The sequence below is a fragment of the Lepidochelys kempii genome, chromosome 13 (assembly GCF_965140285.1).
Source record: "Lepidochelys kempii isolate rLepKem1 chromosome 13, rLepKem1.hap1, whole genome shotgun sequence".
Taxonomy (NCBI): domain Eukaryota; kingdom Metazoa; phylum Chordata; order Testudines; family Cheloniidae; genus Lepidochelys; species Lepidochelys kempii.
In genome coordinates this window covers 11,622,381-11,644,246 of record NC_136392.1, presented here as the reverse complement: position 1 = coordinate 11,644,246, position 21,866 = coordinate 11,622,381, and the positions used below count along the sequence as shown (strand labels likewise).

The 21,866-nt window shown below is 41.4% G+C and overlaps 1 protein-coding gene across 2 annotated transcripts in view; it reads left to right on the top strand.

Moving 5' to 3' along the window:
- Positions 1-21,866, top strand: part of VAPB (VAMP associated protein B and C) — a 58,605-nt gene that overhangs the window by 27,910 nt on the left and 8,829 nt on the right. Inside the window, exons 3-6 of one of the 2 annotated variants that reach the window (XR_012154658.2) lie at positions 13,817-13,920; positions 17,689-17,769; positions 19,583-19,756; positions 21,414-21,482. Coding sequence is in view for 1 of the 2 variants with exons in the window: in XM_073309241.2 (XP_073165342.1) it covers positions 13,817-13,920; positions 17,689-17,769; positions 19,583-19,756 (359 nt within the window). In the remaining variant the exon portion in view is untranslated. The remainder of the gene's footprint in view (positions 1-13,816; positions 13,921-17,688; positions 17,770-19,582; positions 19,757-21,413; positions 21,483-21,866) is intronic. The other variant, XM_073309241.2, reaches the window with a different exon arrangement.

Sequence of the window (21,866 nt, the reverse complement as noted above, 5' to 3'; positions counted from 1 at the left end):
AATGAATTTTTAAACTATGCCTGATAAATACTTAAGTTTTTCAGATTTCTTTCCTTTTGATAAGCACCGTTTGAGGTTAAAGAAACAGGATTCTGGGATTACAAATGTTCTTTATTTCCTTAGAAAAGCTATAGTGATCTTTCAACTGTAAGGTTTTTTTTATTATTTATTTATTTATTTATTTAATGATGGCGCATTTGCACTCCAGCCTCTTTCAAAAAGATCTGTGCACCCCTTTTGTTCATGGAAGTTTCCTTAAACCACAAAACCTGGAGGGGGACTGCACACACAAAGTAGCACAGTCACCCTGGGTCTGCTGGGCATAGGGCAATACGAACAGACCATGTAAGAGGGTCTGCATATTGAAGGGGGCTTCAAGAGAAGATTGAGGGAGGAGGCAAGTGATGTATAGATAGTGGGTTTCCAACAATTTTTGGGTAAGTGCACCAGGTACTGCTATATGTAGAACTGTTGTATTAGCCATGGAAGTAGCATGTTATGCTCTGGTACCACGTTGGGGTGGGTTGAGGGAAAGGATTCAAAACATCCCCAACCCTTGCTGAAAACCAGGTTCCCCTAAGTTGCATAGCAAGTTACCTGTGTTTTAGCCTGTTGGGAGAAGCCTGTGTAGAATTGACTGATGCTAGTCGCCATCTTGCCAAGTGTTGGTTTAGTTGCAATATGGGAACCAAACACCAAAGATGGCAAACCCATTTCCATCGTGCCTTAATACTTTAAATAGGGCCTAAACTGTGTGAACTGCATAAACTGCACTAAGTAAGGTCAGAGTGCAGTCAGGTGATTAATCATTGGAACAATTCACAAACAGTTATGGTGGATTCACTATCAATGGCCATTCATAAATCAAGAGAGGATGTTTTTCTAAAAGAGATGCTGTAGTTCAACAAGAATTATTTGGGGGAAGTTAGGTGGCCTATGTTATGCAGACGGTCCGACTAGATGATTAGTAATCCCTTCTGGCCTTAGAATCAGACTCTCATGTCTGGAACCTCCCATCTACACAGATCCAGTTTACAGGATCAGGGCCTGAAATACAAAGTTGTTTGAATCTTGCATTCTAGTTTTCATGATCATGCCTACATTAACTTCCCCCTCCCCCCATATTTTCCAAAATATGCAAATAGCGTAGTTTAATTCTCAAAACTCTTCATGGGCATGCTGTCTAACTGTCAAACACACAGCAGTTTAAAAAGCAGGATTTGATGTTTGTTCATAGATCAAGAGAAGCAACAAAATTTTAGGCACATCAAAAATACTTCTGCTTCTTGCAGCATGTTATTAGGGTTAGCACTTTTAACCTTCACCAAATTTTGATTTCATGAATACATAAGTAATTATTGTAACACTTGTAGTGAAGTGGCGGATGTACTGCTTGCTACCAGACACAACAAATTAGAGGTTGGGGGGAGAGTTGCGTATATGATTTACTTTGGTATAATTTTGCTTCTCAGCACTGATACATGTCAGTAGCCATGTCAAATAGCATATATTTAATTTGTTAAATGTGCAAAAAGAGCACTTTTAAAAAAAAATCCTCTATTAGTGTCCTAAATTTTAAGAAGTAAAAATAACGTTCTTTTTTGCTTTCTGAAGCAAGATATTTTCAGTTTTGTAATTTAAATCATATGTAAGGCATAAAACAGCACTTGGATTCTCCAAAACCTAATAAGAAAATATTAGAGTATAACGATTTGGATGGTAACTTCCAGCCAATAAAACTAATAGGGCTGTATGTACAATCTCTACTCCATCCTCCTGAGTTTCTGCTGACTAGGTTTAACGTGGCAATTTGGTTGCACTAGAGTGGCACTGCATTTCATTTTTTAAAAGATCATTGCAAAAGTCTAACTGCATAAAGATCTTGTCCAAGTTGTTGTTGTAGTTTATCAGAAAATTACTATCTGAAGCTAAAATTGGGGCTGTTGTATCTTCACGATGCTACCAGTTGTCTTGCATTAAAACGGTATAATACCGTTTGAAGTTTCTCATAGGAATGTAAGCTTATAAGTGGGTCACTTTCCGATAAGAGGAGTCCAGTCATATTATCGGTATAATCTGCTTTACTTGAGCTAGCATGATAGCTCCCTTAACACACCTACAACGGTGTTTTGAGAGTATTTCAGAGCACTATTTAAATACCAAATTTTTTTTAAAGCATTCCCATACCTATCAGCACACACTTAATGACAATTCCAGGCTTGTCGCCCAGATTTTCAAAAAAAGGCTGAGTACATAAATGTACATACAGTGTGTCTGATTATGGCAATTGAGTGCAAATGATCATCAGCAGCTATTTGCATAATGAGCTGATTGGCATTTGGTCTTAACTACTTTAAAAATTGGGCGTGTGTGTGTTTGAGTTGCTTCTTTGACAAAGACCTTCTTCCTTCTGGTTTTGTAGCTCCCTGGATTGTGCAATCTGTAAAAGATGCACATGAAGATAGTGGGGTTTATTTGCGGTTGCAGTCAAAATTTGAAAATTTCACAAGACGCTGATATGCGGCAAGGAGTGGGGGTTGGGGAGGCGCATCCAATCCATGGACAAACACCCTGGTGGAAAGCCCAGCACCTCAGTTCATCTTCTGGGAGGGCAGTGCTAGGATTCCATCTAGGATGCTGTCTGTGGACATCTTTAGGGGATTCTGTTTTTCTTATAGGCCTCTGGATAATAGGTACTTGATAACATTAGCCCTCCCCAAAGTCATCTAATTGGTGAAGAGAAGAGAGTATTCATTTCCTCCATCCCAGAGACTCCTGACTACTGCTCTGCTCTTCCATCAGCCTTGCAGTTGCTGCACAGAAGAGCCTTGTTTCTGTTTCTCTGTCCTCCTCCAGGACTCAAATTGGGCAGAGCAGCAACCTGTCACTTTGTTGAAGCTGCTGTCTTGATCTCCAGAGTCTCATCTTACTACTTTTTAAATTGAAAGACACTGATGATTGCAGAGGGAACCACAAGAATGTGAAACATATGTAACCGATGCAATCATGCCTGCCTGCATCTGCAGAGAGTCTGAAACAATAGCTCTGTAAGTATGAACAGCTTCATTTCCATGGGATTAACTGGGATTCCTACTGATAATTTAAAGTCTCTGATATCATCAAATGGTTTGGGACCTGAGGCCCTATACCCATACTTATGCCTTAATCTGGCTGTGTTCAAGGGTATATTCAAACCCTCCTGAGGTGCCCAGCAGAGTATATGTTGTCATATTTCAGTATCTGCACAATCTGCTGTTATAAGTAGCTTCTCATTTTAACACATCAAGTGGGCAGAGATTAGGAAAGCTTTTTTTAAAAAAATAATAAAATAGGCACTATGTTTGCCCTTCTCCAGTCCTCTGGGACCTCATTGATCCGCCATGAGTTCTCGAAGATAATTTCTAAAAGTTTTGAGATTGCTTCAGTTCCCTTAACTACCTTAAGGTGAATTTCATCAGACCCTAATGACTTGAATTAAAAATTACTTAGATGTCAAATTTGTGCTTCAGCCTGATGAAATGCATCCTAGAATACTCAAGGAGCTAACTGAGGAGATATCTGAGCTATTAGTGATTATCTTCAAAAAGTCGTGGAAGACTGGAGAGATTTCAGAAGACTGGAAAATGGCACTATATTTGCCCATCTATAAAAAGGACAATAAGGACAAATTGGGGAATTACAGACCAGTCATCTTAACTTCTGTACCCGGAAAGATAATGGAGCAAATAATTAAGCAATCAATTTGCAAACATCTAGAAGATAAGGTGATAAGTGACAGTCAGCATGGATTGGTCCAAAAATATCATGTCAAACCAACCTGATGGCTTGTTACCCTGTCAAAGAAAGCTTTGTGGATGAGGGGAAGCGGTATAAATGATATAGCTTGACTTTAGTAAAGCTTTTGATACTGTCTTGCATGATCTTCTCGCAAACAAACAAATGAAATCCAACCTAGATGGAGTTACTATAAGGTGGGTGCAAAACTGGTTGGAAAACCGTTCCCAGAGAGTAGTTATCAGTGGTTCAGTCATGCTGGAAGGACATAACGAGTGGGGTCCCACAGGAGTCAGTTCTGGATCTGGTTCTGTTAATATCTTCATTAGTGATTTAGACAATGGCGTAGAGTACACTTACAAAGTTTGCGGACGATACCAAGCTGAGAGGGGTTGGAAGTGCTTTGGAGGTTAGGGTTAAAATTCAAAATGATCTAGGCAAACTGGAGAAATGGTCTGAAGTAAATAGGATGAAATTCAGCAAGAACAAGTGCAAAGTACTCCATTTTGGAAGGAACAATCAATTGCACACATACAAAATGGGAAATGACTGCCTAGGAAGGAGTACTGTGGAAAGGGATCTGGGGTCCTAGTGGACCACAAGCTAAATATGAAACACCATTCTGGGATGTATTAGCAGGAGTGTTGTAAGCAAGACATAAGTAATTTTTCCGCTCTGCTCTGCACTGATTAGGCCTCAATTGGAGTATTGTGTCCAGGTCCGCGTGCCACATTTCAGGAATCCAGAAAAGAACGACAAAAATGATTAAAGGTCTAGAAAACATGATCTATGAGGGAAGACTGAAAAAAATTGGGGTTGTTTAGTCTGGAAAACAGAAGACTGAGAGGGGACATATGTTTTCAAGTACATAAAAGGTTATTAGTAGGACAAGGAAGAAAAATTATTATTCTTAACCTCTGAGGATAGGACAAAAAGCAGTGGGCTTAAGTTGCAGCAAGGGAGGTTTAGGTTGGATGTTAAGAAAAACTTCCTGGCAGGGTGCTTAAGCACTGGAATAAATTGCCTAGGGAGGTTGTGGAATCTCCATCTCTGGAGATTTTTAAGAGCAGATTAGAGAAACACCTGTTGGGATGATCTAGATCAGTGATTCTCAAACTTTTGTACTGGTGACCCCTTTCACATAGCAAGCCTCTTATAAATGAAAAACACTTTTTATATATATTTAACACCATTATAAATGCTGGAGGCAAAGTGGGGTTTGGGGTGGAGGCTGACAGCTCGTGATTTCTCCCCCCCCCCATGTAATAACCTCACGACCCCCTGAGGGGTCCTGACCCCCAGTTTGAGAACCCCTGGTCTAGGTGATACTTAATCCTGCCATAAGTGCCAGGGACTGGACTAGGTGACCTCTCTGTCCCTTCCAGTCCTACAGTTCTCTGAATACATTATCTTATCTAAATATTCTTTAACCTGTTCTTTCCCTATTTTGGCTTGTATTCCTTCTCTCTGGTTAATATTATGTTGAGTATCTGGTCATTAAATCTTTTAGTGAAGACTGAAGCTTAACTAGTCACTAAACACCTCAGCATCCTTGATATCATCTGTTGTTAGCTCTCCTTCACTGCTATGTAGAGGACTTATATTTTCCCTTCATCTTTCTTCTGCTCCTAATGTATTTAAAGAGCCTCTTCTTAGAGTCTTTTATGCCCCTTGCTGGGTGTAACTCATTTTGTGCTTCAGCCTTTCTGATTTTGTTTGTTCATGCTTATGCTATTCTTTTGTACTCTTCCTTAGCAATTTGTCAATGTTTCCACTTTTTGTAGGATTTCTCTCTTGATTTTTCAGATCATTAAAAATTTCCTGATGGCGCCATATTAGCCTCTTACTACTATCTTTTCTTCATGTCAGGATAGCTTGCCATTATACCTTTCATATTGTCTCTTTGACAAACTGCCAGTTCTCCTGAACTTTTTTTCCCTCTCTTAAATTTTCTTCCCATGGGACCTTATCTACCAGTTCTCTCAATTTGCTAAAGTGTGCTTTTTTGTTTTGATGTCCTTTGTGCTTATTCTGCTGCTATCACTCCTTCCTTTCCTGGGAATCTTGAAATCTGTCATTTCATGATCACTTTCACCTGAATTGCCTTTTACCTTCAGATTCTCAATTAATTCCTCTCTGTTGGCAAGAATCAAGTCTAAAATGGCTGTCCCCTGGATATTTCTTCCACTTTCTGAAACAAAAAGTTGTCCCTAATGCATTCCTAGAACTTAGTGGAAATTGTGTTTTGCCCTATTAAGTCCCCCATTACTACCAGGTCTTGTGATCTGGGTATTTATCTGTCCTTGAAATGCCTCATCCACCTCCTCTTCCTAATTTGTGCAGATGATTTAAGCCAGAGAATTCCTGGTTAGCCCTTTCTTTCGTAGCATTTCACTGTGCACCTAATACTCTTGACTCTTGTCAAGTTCCTCTTATGCTGTGCAGAATTGATGTAATCTTGAAAGGCGGGTGTTGATGTAGATGATCCTACAAGCAAGGTGCTCCTGCAGTTCTCAAGTGCATCATAAACAGCCATTAAGTCTTAACCTCTGTTTCAAAATTCTAAATCTCTGCCTGCTGGCTCTCTGGATGAGAGGTCTTCTCCAGTGTCCTTCATAGTGAGACTGTGGCAGGTGGCTCACTGATATCTCCTGACAAGTGCTTGAGGCCACAACTATTATGCACTCAGCCCCTGGGACTCTTCACTGCTTCTTGGCCCTGTGACAGCATGTTTTTCTCCAGGGCCTCCTTGCCGGTTGCTGCCTCCTAACCTCCTCTTCCCTTTGGGGAAGAAAGAGGTTTGCTCTGACATGAGTAACCAGCATAAACTCATCTTGATGGTGTCTGCATTAACTTCTGCCAGTAATCCATGCAAGGAAAAGAGGTGAAGTGAGAGTTACTGTTTTTCCCTCCCCACCACTACTCCATAGCCCCCTGTCTGCACCAAAAGAGAGGTGAACACAGCATTAGAGGAGAAAAACAGTGCATGTGTTGTGAAACCAGTATTCCCTTCTGCAGTAACCCAGCACACGGAACCACCTGATCTGAATCCCCACCATTTTGTATTAGCAGAGGGAATGATTGCTTTCAAAATGCTTCAAGCAAATGTCTTACTCTGCTCCTCTGTCTACTGGTCTCCATGTGGCTATGCAGATCTCATGTGGCAGAATATTGAGAGTATTTTACAATGTTGATGTCAAATAGTGACTGTTCAGTTTTACAGACTGAGAGATCCATGCTCTAGCCTCCTTCTGTTATATATTTGGTATTAGAAATGTTGGAACTCACATTAAATTCATTTTAGACTGAAGGCTCCCAAGTTTTCTGTTCAGTTTGAGTCTGGCTCCTCACAGTGTAAATAGAATGAATGAACTGATATGGGTAGGTATTTCGGGTTTACAGTCTGGCATATGCAAAGTTTGCTACATAATTCCTATCAGTATAATTTTCATGTATTGATCTGAAAGAACAAGTAGTAACAACACTTACACCATCAAACCTTCTCTAGCATCCTGCTGTTACGAAGCACTAAATTAAATTCAGAACAGCAATCTGTTTCGCGTTCAAAACAGATTCAACACTGTACCTTGGAAAATAATTACTTTTTAAATGAGCTTATAGCTGCACTCAACTAAGCAAACTGATATGAACTACAGGCCTGCAGAACTTTTTCAATAAATGGATATGTATTCAACTACCCAGTTAGTCCTCACCCACTATAGAGATTCGAGCGGCAGAGAAGACAACTGAGCAACAATGGAGGAAGTACTGATCTTAATTATCATGCTTCTTGTCTGTTACATATTGTGTAATATTGAAACACAAGTGCTGTCACAGTTCACATTTTCATTTTGACCAACTTTTTAAAGTAGTGTTTACAACTTCATTGCATCTCATCATCATTTTAAATTTTATATTTAGCACTTCATATAAGAACAGTCAATGTTTAGCTCCTTCTACCATTTTTAAAAGGCAAACAGTTGCTAATGGCAACAGACTCTGTGTGTTGTTTGTGTGTAAGAATGTGATGGCATAGCCTTAGTGTTTATTTTGTCCACTTAAGAAAACAAATTGGTTTGGCTGTTTTTACTCTGAAGTAAGTGACATCCTTGCACATAGCTTTCTTGTAACAAAACCTCTAGATATCCACATAAAGCTATATGCTGGATATATCAGTTGTAAACTGAAATTTCTTTCCTGTAGTTCATCTGATAAGCGGCTCATTACAGTTTTTTTAGCTGTGCTAGTAGATCGGACTACACTTAATTCTGGGACTCTGCATGAACTAAATGATGGGGTGGGGGGGACCTTTTGATCGTAAAATGTACCTTCTGAAATTTTACACTGGGTATCTTTAAGTCGGGTTAATAATTGTAATTGTGGCATTATGCAAGTTTAGTTTTGGATTCCAGTTTGTTAGCTTGGAGCTCTTTGCACCATCTAGTTACATGTGTTCATATTCAAACTTGGTTTTGCTTTTGAAATTGCATGTGGTATTTTAATTGACCAATGGGCTGCAATCAAAATGTAGTTGTTAGCAGTCTCTCTCCAAGATAATCTGACACACACAATGCAATTTGCAACAACAGAGGTCCCAGGTGACTGCTGTGATTAAAAATTGTTAGTAATTGAAGCACAGGGATTCCCCTCTGTTAATCACTCTATTAGAAGGGAATTTTCTCTTAAAAAAAAAAAAAAAAAAAAAAAAAAAAGCCAAAGATGACTCCTAAGTTCCTTTGCCCCCTAATCCTCACCACCTTCCAACTCACGGAAAGGTGACTTGGCAGGTAGTGACCTCTTCTTCCTGGATGGAACTAGCGGGAGTTGATCACATTCTTTCTGTGGGCCTCTTCTCAGAATGTGCTGCATGCCTACAATACTTACTTCATAGTGTAGATCAGGCTTAAGGTCGACACAACGCAGTTTACGTCAACCTAGTTGTGCATGTGTCTACACTTAAACTGGTGTCCCACCACTGTAAGTACCCGTTACGCTGACATAGTAACACCATCTCCCCGAGCAGTGTACAGCCGCAGTTGAAATACTTAATTCAGTGCAGTGCATGTGTAAATACTGGGTTGCTTATGTCGACCTTGTCTTCCAGCAGTTGTCCTGCAGTGCCACACACTGACCACTCTGGTCATCACTGTGAACTCCAGTGCCCTGGGTCATGGAGACCAGAAGCCCCTCTCCCCTTTAAAGCCCTGCAAATTTTTGTAGTTTATTTTCCTGATTGCCCTACTTGACGAGCGAGCCTAGCAGGTCTCCATTGCTGAGTGAAACTCCCCAGCTGACCATACTGGCTGCACGCTCCAGACATGCTCCTGCCTGGAGTAGACAAGAGATACTGAATCTCTTGGGCTTGGGGTTGAAGGGGCTGTGCAGGCACAGCTCCTAGCTAGCCGTAGAAATGTAAACCTCTGCAAGCAGATTGCTCAGGGGATGCAGGAAAAGGGGTACAATAGGGACCAGCAGCAGTGCCACGTGAAAGCCAAGGGGCTACGGCAGGCATATCAGAAGGCCAAGGAAGCCAACAGTCGATCCAGTGCCAAGCCGCAGACTTGCCACTCTTACAAAGAGCTGCATGCTGTGCTGGGCAGAGACAGCACCTCCATCCCCCCACAGCATTGTGGATACCTCTGAGGAGCCCAAGTCACAGGCTCTTCCATGAACAGCAAGGAGAAGGTGGTGGTGGATGAGGAAGAGGATGAATATGGGGGACAGATGACTGGGGAATCCAGCTGTGCGGCAAGCCAGGACCTGTTTTTGACTCCACTGTAGTCCAGTCAGTACCACCAGTTGAGCACAGGCAAGCCCGGGTCAGGGGAAGGAAACTCGGGTAAGCGTGTAGATAAACTTTTAATTACAGGGCTGGCATCCCCAAAGTAACAGGATGCATCTTCTGACTTTTCCTTAAATTTACTCGTTCTAGAAGAGGTAGAGCTTCTGTCTGCTTTTCATTCCCCTCTAGTGTTAGGCGCAGGGGAGAGGATGTGGAACAGTTTGGTTATGTACACAGTGATGTCTCCTGAATCCTTTTGAGTGCTTTCGATGAAACTTTCACAGAGGTACCTGCAATTCTCTGCCAAAAGTTTCTCGGGAGATCTGCCTTATTTCCGTCTCCACGGTAGAACGCTTTCCCATGCCACTCAGCGATAACTTTAGCAGGCACCATTGCAATACACAGGCTAGCAACATATAGACCTAGGTGGCTTTGAGACACCAGCAGCAGCTATGCTTTCCCTGCATTTGTTACCTTCAGGAGTGAGATGTCGGATAAAATCACCACTACCTGTGGGAAATGGTGCCATTATTCAGTGTCATTGCCCCATGCTCAGTTTCATGCAGCTGAGCAATTCCTTCTTCATTTTGTCAACCCCAGGCAAACCCATGGCTGGCGCTGTGGCTAGCACCGTACACAAGCAAAAGCAGAGGTGAGAATGTAGTGCTTCACACTCTAGGGGAGCAAGGGGGAGTGAGTTCAGCATTTTAGGTTTCACTTTCTGTAATGAATACACTGACGGTAGCACCTCAGTGTGCTTTATCTGCAGCTACTGCCCCTGCGGCCTTTATGATTTCCCCCTCCATTCCCACAGAACACTCGAGCCAGATGAGGAGAAGAAAGAGGACTCAGGATTACATATTCAGTAAGATCCTTCAAGCCAATACTGCATCGGCCTGTGAGCACAGGCCCCGTGCTATGAACATGGCAGCCAGCTTGGAGAAGGAAAGAATAGAGAGGAGAGAGGCCCAGGAATCCCAGCAGGAAAAGGGGAGGGAGATGCATCAGGGCTCTTCAGACAGCAAACAGATGCTGTAGATTTTGTTGAACCTGCAGGTCCACCAATCCTGGGCTCGCTTCCCTCTGCAGCCCCTTGAGAACTTAGTATCGGGACCTCCCTACACCGCTCTCACAGCGTTCCACGTGGCATATGGGGGTTGCTGCACTACTCTTACCGCTCAACAGTGGGGAACATTAAAGACATTCACAGCTTCACATATACTGACCTGTGAAAGCTACAGTTGGTGTATATGTAGCTGAAATGGACATGAATGTTTAGTTTTTAATGTATTTGTTTTTAAATTGCATTTTTTGCACTTATTTGTTATAGAATAAAATTTTATTTGGAACATAATTCATCTTTATTAGTTCATAATGGATGCTGCTGAGTGCTCAGCCGTTCTGAAAGCAGTCAGTTTCCTGTTATTTCACAGTGACACAATTCATAGGATCAGTCACAAACAAAATTACTAGATGCATTGACTGTTATATTCCTACATATATAGCAATCACTACACAATTCCTACCAGGCCACACAAGAGCAGGGCCAGATAGAGCATACAACACCACCACACATTACTCTGGCTCACTGTTAACATGGTTTTCCAAAAACTCCCTGAGCCATGTAGCTCCATGTTGAGCTCTTCTAATAGCCCTTGTGTCTGGCTGTTCAGATTCAGCAGACAGCTGCTCTGCCTGTTCCCTCTATCCCGGCAGAAACTTTCCCTTTTTACAGGACACAGCAGGCAGTTATAGGCATTGGGATACCTACTCACAAGATCAGACCTCAGTGAGAAAAGTAACACCAGCAATCCTTCAGATGACTAAAAGCACATTCAACTGTTGTTCTGCACCTGCTGAGCCAGTAGTCAAATTGTTTCTTGGTGCTGTCAAGGTGGCCAGTGTACAGCTTCATGAGCCAGGGAGCAAGGGGTAAACTGGGTCTCCCCCAGGATCACTACTGGCATTCTAACATTAACAATGGTAATCTGCCTGTCAGAAAGTCCGTGCTTGTAGCTTTCTGAACAGTCCTATGTTCTTAAATATGTGAGTGTCATGCACCTTCGCAGACCAGCCCCATTGATGTCAGTGAAAGAATCCCCGGTGATCCTCCAATGCTTGTATAACCACAGAAAAGTAGCCCTTTCTGTTATATACTCAGTGGTAAGGTGGTCTGGTGCCAAAACAGGGATATGAGTGCCATCTGTTGCTCCACCAGAGTTTAGGAACCCCATTGCTGTAAAGCCATCCCCTTTGTCCTACACATTGCTGAGAGTCGCAGTCCTGCGTAGCAGAAGGCAATTAATGGCCTGCATGCTTGCATGACAGTGACCCCCACAGTGGATTTCCTGGTTCCAAATTGATTTCTGACTGACTGGTAGCAATCTGGCATTGCAAGTTTCCAGAGTCGGATTGCCACTCACTTCTCCAGTGTCAGTTCAGCTCTCATTTTGTTGTGTCTGCGCTGGAGGACTGGGGCAGGCTCAGCGCACAGATCCAGGAATGTGGTCCTGTGCATCTGAAAGTTCTGCAGTCACTGCTCATCATCCCAAACATGCATTACAATGCGATTCCGCTAGTCGGTGCTTGTTTCTGGGGCCAGAAGGCGTGCTCTCCAATCAGCTGCTGCATGAATACCACCAGCAACCTTGAATTGGTTCTTGCCATGTCCCACAGCAATCTGTCCTCCAAGGAATCGTTATGTTCCCCACTCATTCAGTTCTTGCAGCTCTGCAAATACTGCAGGATTGGGTGCCCTGTGCTTGCAACGCTCATGACAGCTTGTGCAGGCTCTGCACTTCTGTCAGAGATGGCAAACAGCAAGGAGGGGCATGCGGGTTTGTGGGATTTTGAAAAAAGGCATGAAAATTATGGGATACAGATACTATTATTGGATGGAGACAGTTGAAAACTGGGAAGTTGACCCCATGCATCCCTGCCTGACTTGTTTCTGCCCCATCATGCATTGCCAAAACTTCCCAAGTCAGTGCACTGGACGGTGGCAAGTTGCACAGTGGCCTACCTATGGTAGCAACACTCTGCATCAACACAAACACTCCTAGTGAGTATGCACATTGCCAACACAAGGACCCACGTATGCATGCTCACAAGCAATGTACTAACTGTGGTGGCTGTTTGCTGATGTAACTTGAGTTAACGTATGTTTGTAGTGTAGACATAGCCTTGTTCTTGTCATTGGCCCCTCAGCCCTTTGAAAGACACACCCTACAGTGGTGGGTGCTGTTGCAAGAGCCTAGAGATATGACGTACCATAAATTAAAAGAGTGGAGCGCTTAATGTGATGAGTATTCTGCTTTCACGTTGCTCCTAGGTTCGTGGAGCCATGACGCCTGAAAAATAGTTTGGGCACCTATTGCCTTACTTCCTGGGAGCTGATTATAAAAGATTAAGAACAAAGGGCTTTTTTATATGTGCACAAAGAAATGTATCTTAAGTCATAGCTGCAGCTGGGAAAACATCTGTCATAAATCTTAATTAGCAAGGCAGAATGTGTGCACTGAATTACTCAAGCAGATTAAAATTTTAATGCAAGGGGGAGGATGGGACATTTCAAAGTAGATATGGTCCTCATTCTCCACAGTCAATTCTCAAATACATTATATTAATTTCAGCATTATAATGTCATTCTCACTGCACTTATTACAAAGTTGATTAAGCCTTTCTGTAGTTTTAAGGAAGATTGTGCTACAAATTACAACAAATTAAAATTGTATGTAACATTTTCAATGTGAAAAATCTCTGCTGTAAAATAGCACCCTGAGACTTCTAAGCATTCCAAAGAGAACTTGCATCTTTAAACTTTAATCTCAATCTCTAAAACATCCTTATGTCTTTGTGTGGCTCTGTGCAGTTTTCTTTCAGACCCATCAGCAATACTGTGTATGAGTAATCAGAATGCACAGTAGTTACTGTATTTTAGATGCCCTTTTCCACATCTTTCCCCATCCCATATATAAAACTTACATTCTCCTGCTGTGTACAAGTTACTATCCTTTCTTCTGGGGTTTTGTACAGAAAGTTGCTGATTTTTAAATCTAAATTTTTGTTTGAAGAGTCTGAACTTTCACAAATTGATTTAAATTTTGAATTCAGAATCTCAGCCAGATCTATGCAATGTGTTTCGGCATAAGGGCATGCAACTTAGAATCCAGTTTAACCTTGCATATTTCTTATCAAGACACCATATAGTCATGGGGAATCATTAGTGATTCTAATGTAACTTTTTTTTTTTTCTTGCAGTGATGCTACAACCTTTCGATTACGACCCTAACGAGAAAAGTAAACACAAGTTTATGGTACAATCTATGTTTGCTCCAGCTGATACTTCAGATATGGAAGCAGTAGTAAGTATTGAAATTAATTTATAGAGACAGTGTCATTTATTTGTATAATTTTATAAAGAGAGAACATCTTAAAGAGGAACACAATCAGATTTTTCTAGCACTGCTTGTAGATTGACTTAATGAACTTCATGGTTTTCCTGATAACTCCAAAGGGCGATGGCATCTACTCTCACCCCCAAGTTTCTGGTACCAGAAGTCTCAGCATTGCAGAATTGGATAGCTGCACTATGGGGAGAGTTGCCTTTACCATCTGTTTCTGAGGGCTGCTTTGTCAGTGTTAGGACACCAGGCTGGGTCCAAATTTTAAAAAGGGCTACAAGGCTAATGGTCTGATTTTTGTTTTGCTTTTCCTGTGCTCTGTGAAACATTTTCCCTCAATCTGGAGTCTCTCAATCCTCCTGAATGTACAGTAGGACTTTCGTAGACCAGCCTCCGCCTTTCCAGTGGGAACCAGGATCTTTTCTAGTATTGTAGAGTTTTCTTTATCCTTTCCCTTGTTTATTTACCCATATGTGGTCCTTACCCCCAGAGATCTTACAGTACAGCATTAAATGGGCTATAAATGAGGAACACAGAGGTAGGTAGAGGCTGGGGTGAGGAAGGACAAAAGATATAGCAATAAGCTTGTTGGCTACTTTAAGCAAGCAGCACTGACCGTTAAACACTCACCGGTATTCTTGTTTCTCCACTGATGGCACTTCCTGTTGAACCATTCTCCATCCTTACTTTTATTACTTTACTAAACATTTGACACAGGTGAAAACACTAAAAGTAGCCTTTGTACTTTTTGTTGAAAACATTTCCTTGTACAAACTCCTAGCTATTTAACATCATTTTTGTGCAATGTACTTTTTCACTATCCACCTGCTTTTAAACTCTTGGACACTTAAATTTAGCTTATATTTCATACAAACTCACCTAAGAAAAATGCATCTGAAGCGACAGCAGATTTAAACTAATCCCACTCATGACCGCAAGTCTCTCCCTTTCTTTAAGAAAAGAGGGATTTTTGTAAATGTCTCCTGAGTTGAGCCTTCTTTAAAAAAAAAAAAAAAAAAGACATAGTAAACTGTTAAAAATAAAAAAACCCCAAAAGGTACTTACTGATTCTCTTTGCATGCAATGGTGGTTTTTGATAAGCTAAATGAGAGCATGCTAATTGTAATAGGCTTTTTGTAGTGGTTCCATTGAAGAGAATTACTCCCTTTAATATATTTGAGAAACTCTCTTTTCCCGTCCTTTGTTTCTATGAGGGTATGGTGACTTTGCTGTGCAGACAGGCTAGCCCTTTTGCCAAGTAGAAATCACATAGTAGAACAGAACAAATTTGTGCACAGTTCTATGAAGATAACTAGGTTGGTCTTAGTCTTTATTAGACTGGCCAGAAAACCGTACAAATGACTTACTGTCACATAATCTTACTCTTGTCTGCAATGTTAACTCTCTTGGATGGTTTCACAGGCTCTGAACCTTTAGGAACTCCAGAACTCACCTTTCCAAAGGAAGTTATTGAAGCCCCTTGGTTTAGCCCATTTTAGAAAGAGGCTAGATGAAACAATAGCCACTACCTGGTTAGAAACATTCCTGCATTGGCAGAGATTTACCAATCAATCAAATAGAGATTGAAAGAAGAGCTAAGTTTGATTTTTATGCACTACTTTATGTCCTCAGAAATGTATCTCCACACCATGGAGCCTATAGGGGTGTTTAAATTTTCCAGAGCTCTCTAGGCCAACGTAACTTTTTCTTCCTGCAGTACTCACTCAGTCCTTCAGTATGTTTCCACAATACAGATATCTTCCTATTCTGGATAAACAGATGTGACAGATTTCAAGAGTCCTCTAAAGCTTTCAACACTTCATAGCCAGCCAACAAGCTCAAAAGAGAATCCTGATTTCAGCAACAGAAAAGTGAAAGAACAGTTCAGCTATTTACCTGGGTCAAATCCTTAATCAGACTGTATGAGGGTGAGCCACAATCTGCAGAGTGTTGAGATGTGCTGATTATCTAAAATATCTCACTAACAAAAATACATTCAGGGAGAAGAGAAGTGTATGAACACTCCACACACACAATTGTGGACCTTTCTAGCTAGAAAGCATTCCTGTGAGCCAGCCACTTCAGTTATGGGTTATTGTTTATATCCGGCAAAAACTTCTGATTTGTAACACTGAACATAAATGTTGCAGAAGTGTATTGTTAGTCTGCTTAGATGGTATAACTCCTCCTTTGGGGATAAGGGCTGTAACACTTATGCAGCACTGAGTACACTGGACTTCAGCAGGTAACTAACAACTACATATGAACATCAGTGGTTTGAGCATTGGCCTACTAAACCCAGGGTTGTGAGTTCAGTCCTTGAGGTGGGCCTGGCCCTTGAGGTGGGGATTGGTCCTGCTTTGAGCAGGGGTTTGGACTAGATGACCTCCTGAGGTCCCTTCCGACCCTGATATTCTATATGTGACTGAGTTCATTTACCAGAGCGGCGGTGTCTCTTGCTGGCTGTCTCGGGGATTAGTTCTCAACCCACGTGCCCTCTCCTGGTGCCTTCTCTGCCTGTAGACCTGTCTCAGCCCGGGAACCACAGCATCCTTTTCATGACTCTACCTTCCAGCCATGTCACTATCTGTGTTTTTTCCCCCCTTCCTGGGAGGGGAAGAATCTCCCAGTTCTATAGTGCAGTCATTTCCCCAGTGGCAAGTGTGGGGGACCCGGGCCCAAGCACTACTCTGGGTTCTGACCCATGGATCCTGTGGGATAGCACCGTCCTGCTGCCTCTCCTTAACTTCTCTGCCAGAGCTGCTTCAATTCTCTGGGCCACTTCCCTGGGGCTCCAGCACCTTCTTCGCCCTCTTCTCAGGGCTTCCAGCCAGGAGCTACCTCTTTGCTTCCCCCGTCCCTGCCAGCAACTGCTCTGTATAATGTGCTACTTTCCTGCAGCCAGCTAGGAACACAGTCCTCTCTCCTCAGGCTCCCTGCAGCAGCTGACTGCCTGTGCCCTGCAGCTCCTTTTATGTAAGCCTGCTGGGCCCTGATTGGCTGCTCCATGCAGCCTCTCAACAATTGGCTGCTCCCTGCACAGCCTCCCTAGGTTGCTTTTAACTCCTTCCTTTCCGGTGTGGGGTGAACACCCCCATCACATGAAATTGAATTTACCAATTAACGATGGAAAACCGGTTCTTATTTTAATACCTAATGGACACAGTTCTAGAAGGGATTTGAACACCCCATTTGAAATAAACTAGAAAACAAATCACTGATATTGTTAAGATTGTTGTTCAGACCGTACATTTATAAGAATGCTAACATTCATGAATTTGATTTAGTTTTGTTTTTAGTAACTTCACCTTTCTTTTGAGCTTCTCCTTGCATCTCATGTACTTGATCTAGACTGTAGATATCCCTGAGAAGCGTTTGTGCATCTGACCCCCTAGAGCAAATTAGTTTTACAGGTAGTTTTCATTTTTTTACAAATTCTCAATATAAATGTCTGAATGCCACGAATTCTTACAGCACATCTAGAGAGTCAGATTTTGTACCTTCCTATCCCTTACAGGATAGTTTTAACAAGTATACCTTAAGAATTATATGCTTGGCGGAGTGGAAGTAAAACACTTGTTGTTATTGTTGAAAGCCTTGATCTGATAAACACCCAGTACTTTTAAACCAAGCATTTTTTCCTGAACCAGGCAGCGCAACAAGGAATTGAATTACATTACCTTTTCCATAAGCCTTATTGTGACCGGATTATAATTTTTAAATTTTTAGTGGAAAGAAGCAAAGCCAGAAGAACTCATGGATTCTAAACTTAGATGTGTGTTTGAGCTACCAGCAGAAAATGATAAACCTGTGAGTATTTTCAATAATGTGGTGGGCGATTTAACTTAATACCACAGCTAGAACATATAAAAATGCATGTTCATACAGACCAACCCTATAACATCCCCTTTAGGGGGAAAAAAACACACTAATTAGAATATCCATGCTACTTAATCCAGCTGGAGCTTAATTTGCACAACAGAAGTGCAGCAAAACTACTGCAATTATTTCTCAGTGAATTTGGGGTTTGTCTTTGTTCCTTAATGAAAGATGGCATTAAAAAAAAATTCAGCCTCGTTGAAAGGTGCTGTTTGATATCACAGAAGTCCTCTGTTTATCCCCAGAGCAAATACAACACAAGCGTCAGCAGAACAAGCTTCCACTTGTTGCCTTTCCAGTTTACCACCTTCCTGATCTGATGGGGTTTCCTGAGAGTGAAACGGTGTTTTAAAAGTAGAAGGCTAGCAAGGGGTCAAGTACCAAGATAGCAACTGTGGCCTGGGATTCCTGCTGGTTAGGAGCTGAGCTGTGGTGTTTCTTGTTGGGGCAGAGAAGATACTGATTAATTCATGATGGAAATAAGTGTCCTCAAATGCAGAATTGATTAATTAAGATCTGCCTATTAATGTGTATCTAGTGCATTCACCCTCATGTATAGGAAGCACAAGAGCAGACTGCATTCAAGCTAGTGCAAATACAATTATGTATTTGTAACAAGCCCTACAAGCCCAAGAAGCCTTCTGTGATCTTTTATACCTCTTTCTATGCATCTGTGGACCAGACTTGTAATACTGTGCATCTGCAAACCCCACATTGTGCACATTCACTCTGGGATTTATATTCACATGTGTCAGGCCAATGCACTTTTGTATGCACACTCTTTGGGAGGTGGGGGAAATATGGACCTGTATCTATGTGAAACTTGCAACCTCATATGTCTGAACATAACTCCTGAAGTTGCAGTTTTGGTTTTTCTTTAAAAATTCATTAGGACAAAAATAGACCGTAAGTAGCAACAAGATCCTATTCTTTATTCTTATAACCTTTATTCCTTGTCACAAGGCTTTTACCAGTACTTGTGCTTTTCACAAGGGCTTGGCTCTATGTGCCTAAGTACAGAATATGCAAGAAGTTCAAAGGGAAGGGTTTGGGAAGAAATCCCTGAGCTCCTTCTGTCCAGGCTCGTATTTGGAATGGCGAATAGGGAATTGTTTCTCCACATACATCCTTACTACAAATGAGTGTTTAAAATATCAACTCCTGTTCTCTAAACTAGTTTGAAGGGTGGCTCCCCCTTCTCTACCCTCCTATACTTCTGTAGTATAGAAGTGGTGGCCAGCTGAGGGCAGTGAGGGTGTTCAGATGTACTGCAAGGTCAAGAGGTGGCTTCCTGGCAATGGGCCAGGTGCAGCTTGGGCAAAGATACTGTCTCAGCATGTATAGGAAGCAACTATTTGCCATTCTGTGCTCTCCATGCTTCCCTCCTGCTCAGACTCATGGTGGCACTAATGCCCCCAAACAGTTTCTGTTAGTGTATTGGGGCAGTGGGGGAGGGAGAGCAAACAGCAAATCAAAACGTGTGTCCCCCAACCCCTGTCCCGTCATTGAGAGGCAGAGTCCTGGTCTAGGAATCTCCCTGTCTGTGATTTGCTGCTGCTCTGACTTTTGCCCTAAACCAGAAAGTGGAAATAAAGGCTGCAAAAAGAAAGTTTAAGATTTTTTTTTTTTTAAGATAGGCACAGTTCAGGAATGCAGAGTAGTTATCTAATAGTCCTCTCAATATAAGGTGTGGTTTTTTCTTTTTTTAATAATCACCCTAAGATCACTGTCCTTTTTTTGACAGCATGATGTAGAAATAAATAAAATTCTATCCACAACTGCAAAGACAGAATCCTCTGTAATGTCTAAATCAATAAGTTCTTCCTTGGATGACACTGAAGTTAAGAAAGTAATGGAAGAATATAAGAGGCTTCAAGTAGAAGTTCAGAGGTTACGGGAGGAGAATAAACAGTTTAAGGTAAAGATTTTTCTTTTGAGTTCTGCCCATTTGAGTTTGAAGCCCTCTTTGTGGGTGGGAGTGGTTGGCATGGGCCATGGTACTTAAGCATTAGTTACACATGTAAGGAAAACACACATTCTTATCTGCAGATTTAGTTTTTGCCATCAAAATGAAGTGCATAAATCCATGCACTCTTGGGGCATGGGCTGAAGTCTGAAGCATACAGCCTGGCAAAGCGAAATGACAGTGACCCAAAATGATTCATTCTCTCCTCCCCTCTTTGTTGTTTTGTAGAATGAATTTAGGGCAGAATTTTCAAAAGCAGTCAGCATTGGGCAAAGTCTGCTCCCATCTACATCAGTTGGGAGTTTGACCACTGAGTTCAGCAGGGGCAGAGTCAGGCCAATACTGAGCACTTTTGGAAATCCCACTCATAATGTCCAAAGCTATTAAAATGCATACTCTAAACTGTTAGCCAGAGTGCAAGAGGACCATTGGTTCGTGCCTTAACCAGCCCAGCAGTATGAAAGCTCAGTATATAAGAACCACTTGTCACTGTTTTGAAGTACTCTTTTTAAATCCGTTTTTAATTGCTCTCTAGATCTAGGCCTAGAAGTAGCTATAAAGCTGAAAATAGTAATATGGGACACAGTCACATTGAAAGAGATTGTATGTTCATCCTTCTTTTAGTAGTGGTTTAAGTGTGAAATAAATCTTTACCATTTAAAAATCTGTTTTGTTTTTCCTCCATTTTTATGTCTCTTAAAGCATGCTAGATGCTGGCTTAGTTTCTCATTATGTCCTCACTTTGCTGGTGTCTCGCAAGATGATTGTCTGAAATGCCATATGATTTTCAAAAATCTTTCTTAAATACGTTTCTCATGGCACTTAAGTTTAAGTGTGCTTCTTATTATGGAGTTTTCATACTGTTGTGCTGAGCCTTTCTTTTAAGTTATTACAATTATAAGGGGAAAGCTCGTTCTGATTTTTTGCTTTCACCAAAGACCCATGAAGAATAACTTAAAAGATTGAAGCCAAAATTGGAGGATACTGTGCAGTGTGGCACGACAGAGTTACATGGATCAGAACTTGGTTTGTTCATTTTTTTTCCTTTGTGGATCTGGACTGTCCACATGTAGCAGTAAAGCAATATTCTTCAGTACAGCATATTGAAGGCTCACAGCATAAATGGTCTCTGCAAATATTTGCTAAAGTGTTCTGTTAAAATCTTGTAGAGATTGAAACCTTAGTACATATTCTCAGTCCTTGTGTCCACCAGCCTTCATGATAGTTTTCTCTCTCCATTTTCTTTTTTTAAGGTGAACGTAGATCCATATTGTCAATTACAGGACTCTAGTATTAGGCCTGCCTTCAGAAAATCCCTTCATAAATGTCTGTTTTTGCAGCAGTACAGCAACAGTTATTGGTACCTCAGTATAACAGATTAGACTATGTACCAGATCTTCCAACATAGATACACAACTGTTTGCAGAGCAGCTCCTACTTAGCCTAATTGTGCATGCAAATTGGGTGTCTAACTTGTCTGAGAATCTGGCCTTCAGCGCCTAAGACATGAACTATAAAACCTCTTAACTGTCTGTGACCTGCTTCATTTGGCAAATATTAAGTGGTATAAAGACTCTAGTGTTTTGTTGTTGTTGTTTTTAAAACACAGCTGTAATGAGCAGTGCTGTAGACTGAACATCCTGTTGGAATGAGCAATTGCAAAAAACACAAGTCAAAAGTAAGGAAGTGTCCAACTTGCCCTGTGAATTTTTGAAGTTTTAGTAATTTTATTACAATTTTAAAAAAAAATTCCTTTTGGAAGAATAGCTTAATTTTATTTGCCCAAACTTGAGTCTGTTACTTCCATGTTGCAACTATTTGACATGCCTTTTTTAATTCCATGATTAGTGTTAGGCTGTAGTTGAATGTCTCTAACACCAGCCCTCTGATACTTGAATGGTATGGGCACAAAGGGCTCACTTTATCCACCCCTGAATACAGTCGTTCTGACGTGGTTCACGGCCTGCAGCACTACTACGCAACTGTTTAGGTCAGGAAGTAATGAATACTGTATCCAATTAAAATTAAAGCTCCTCCATCAGCAGTTGTAATATAGGTATCT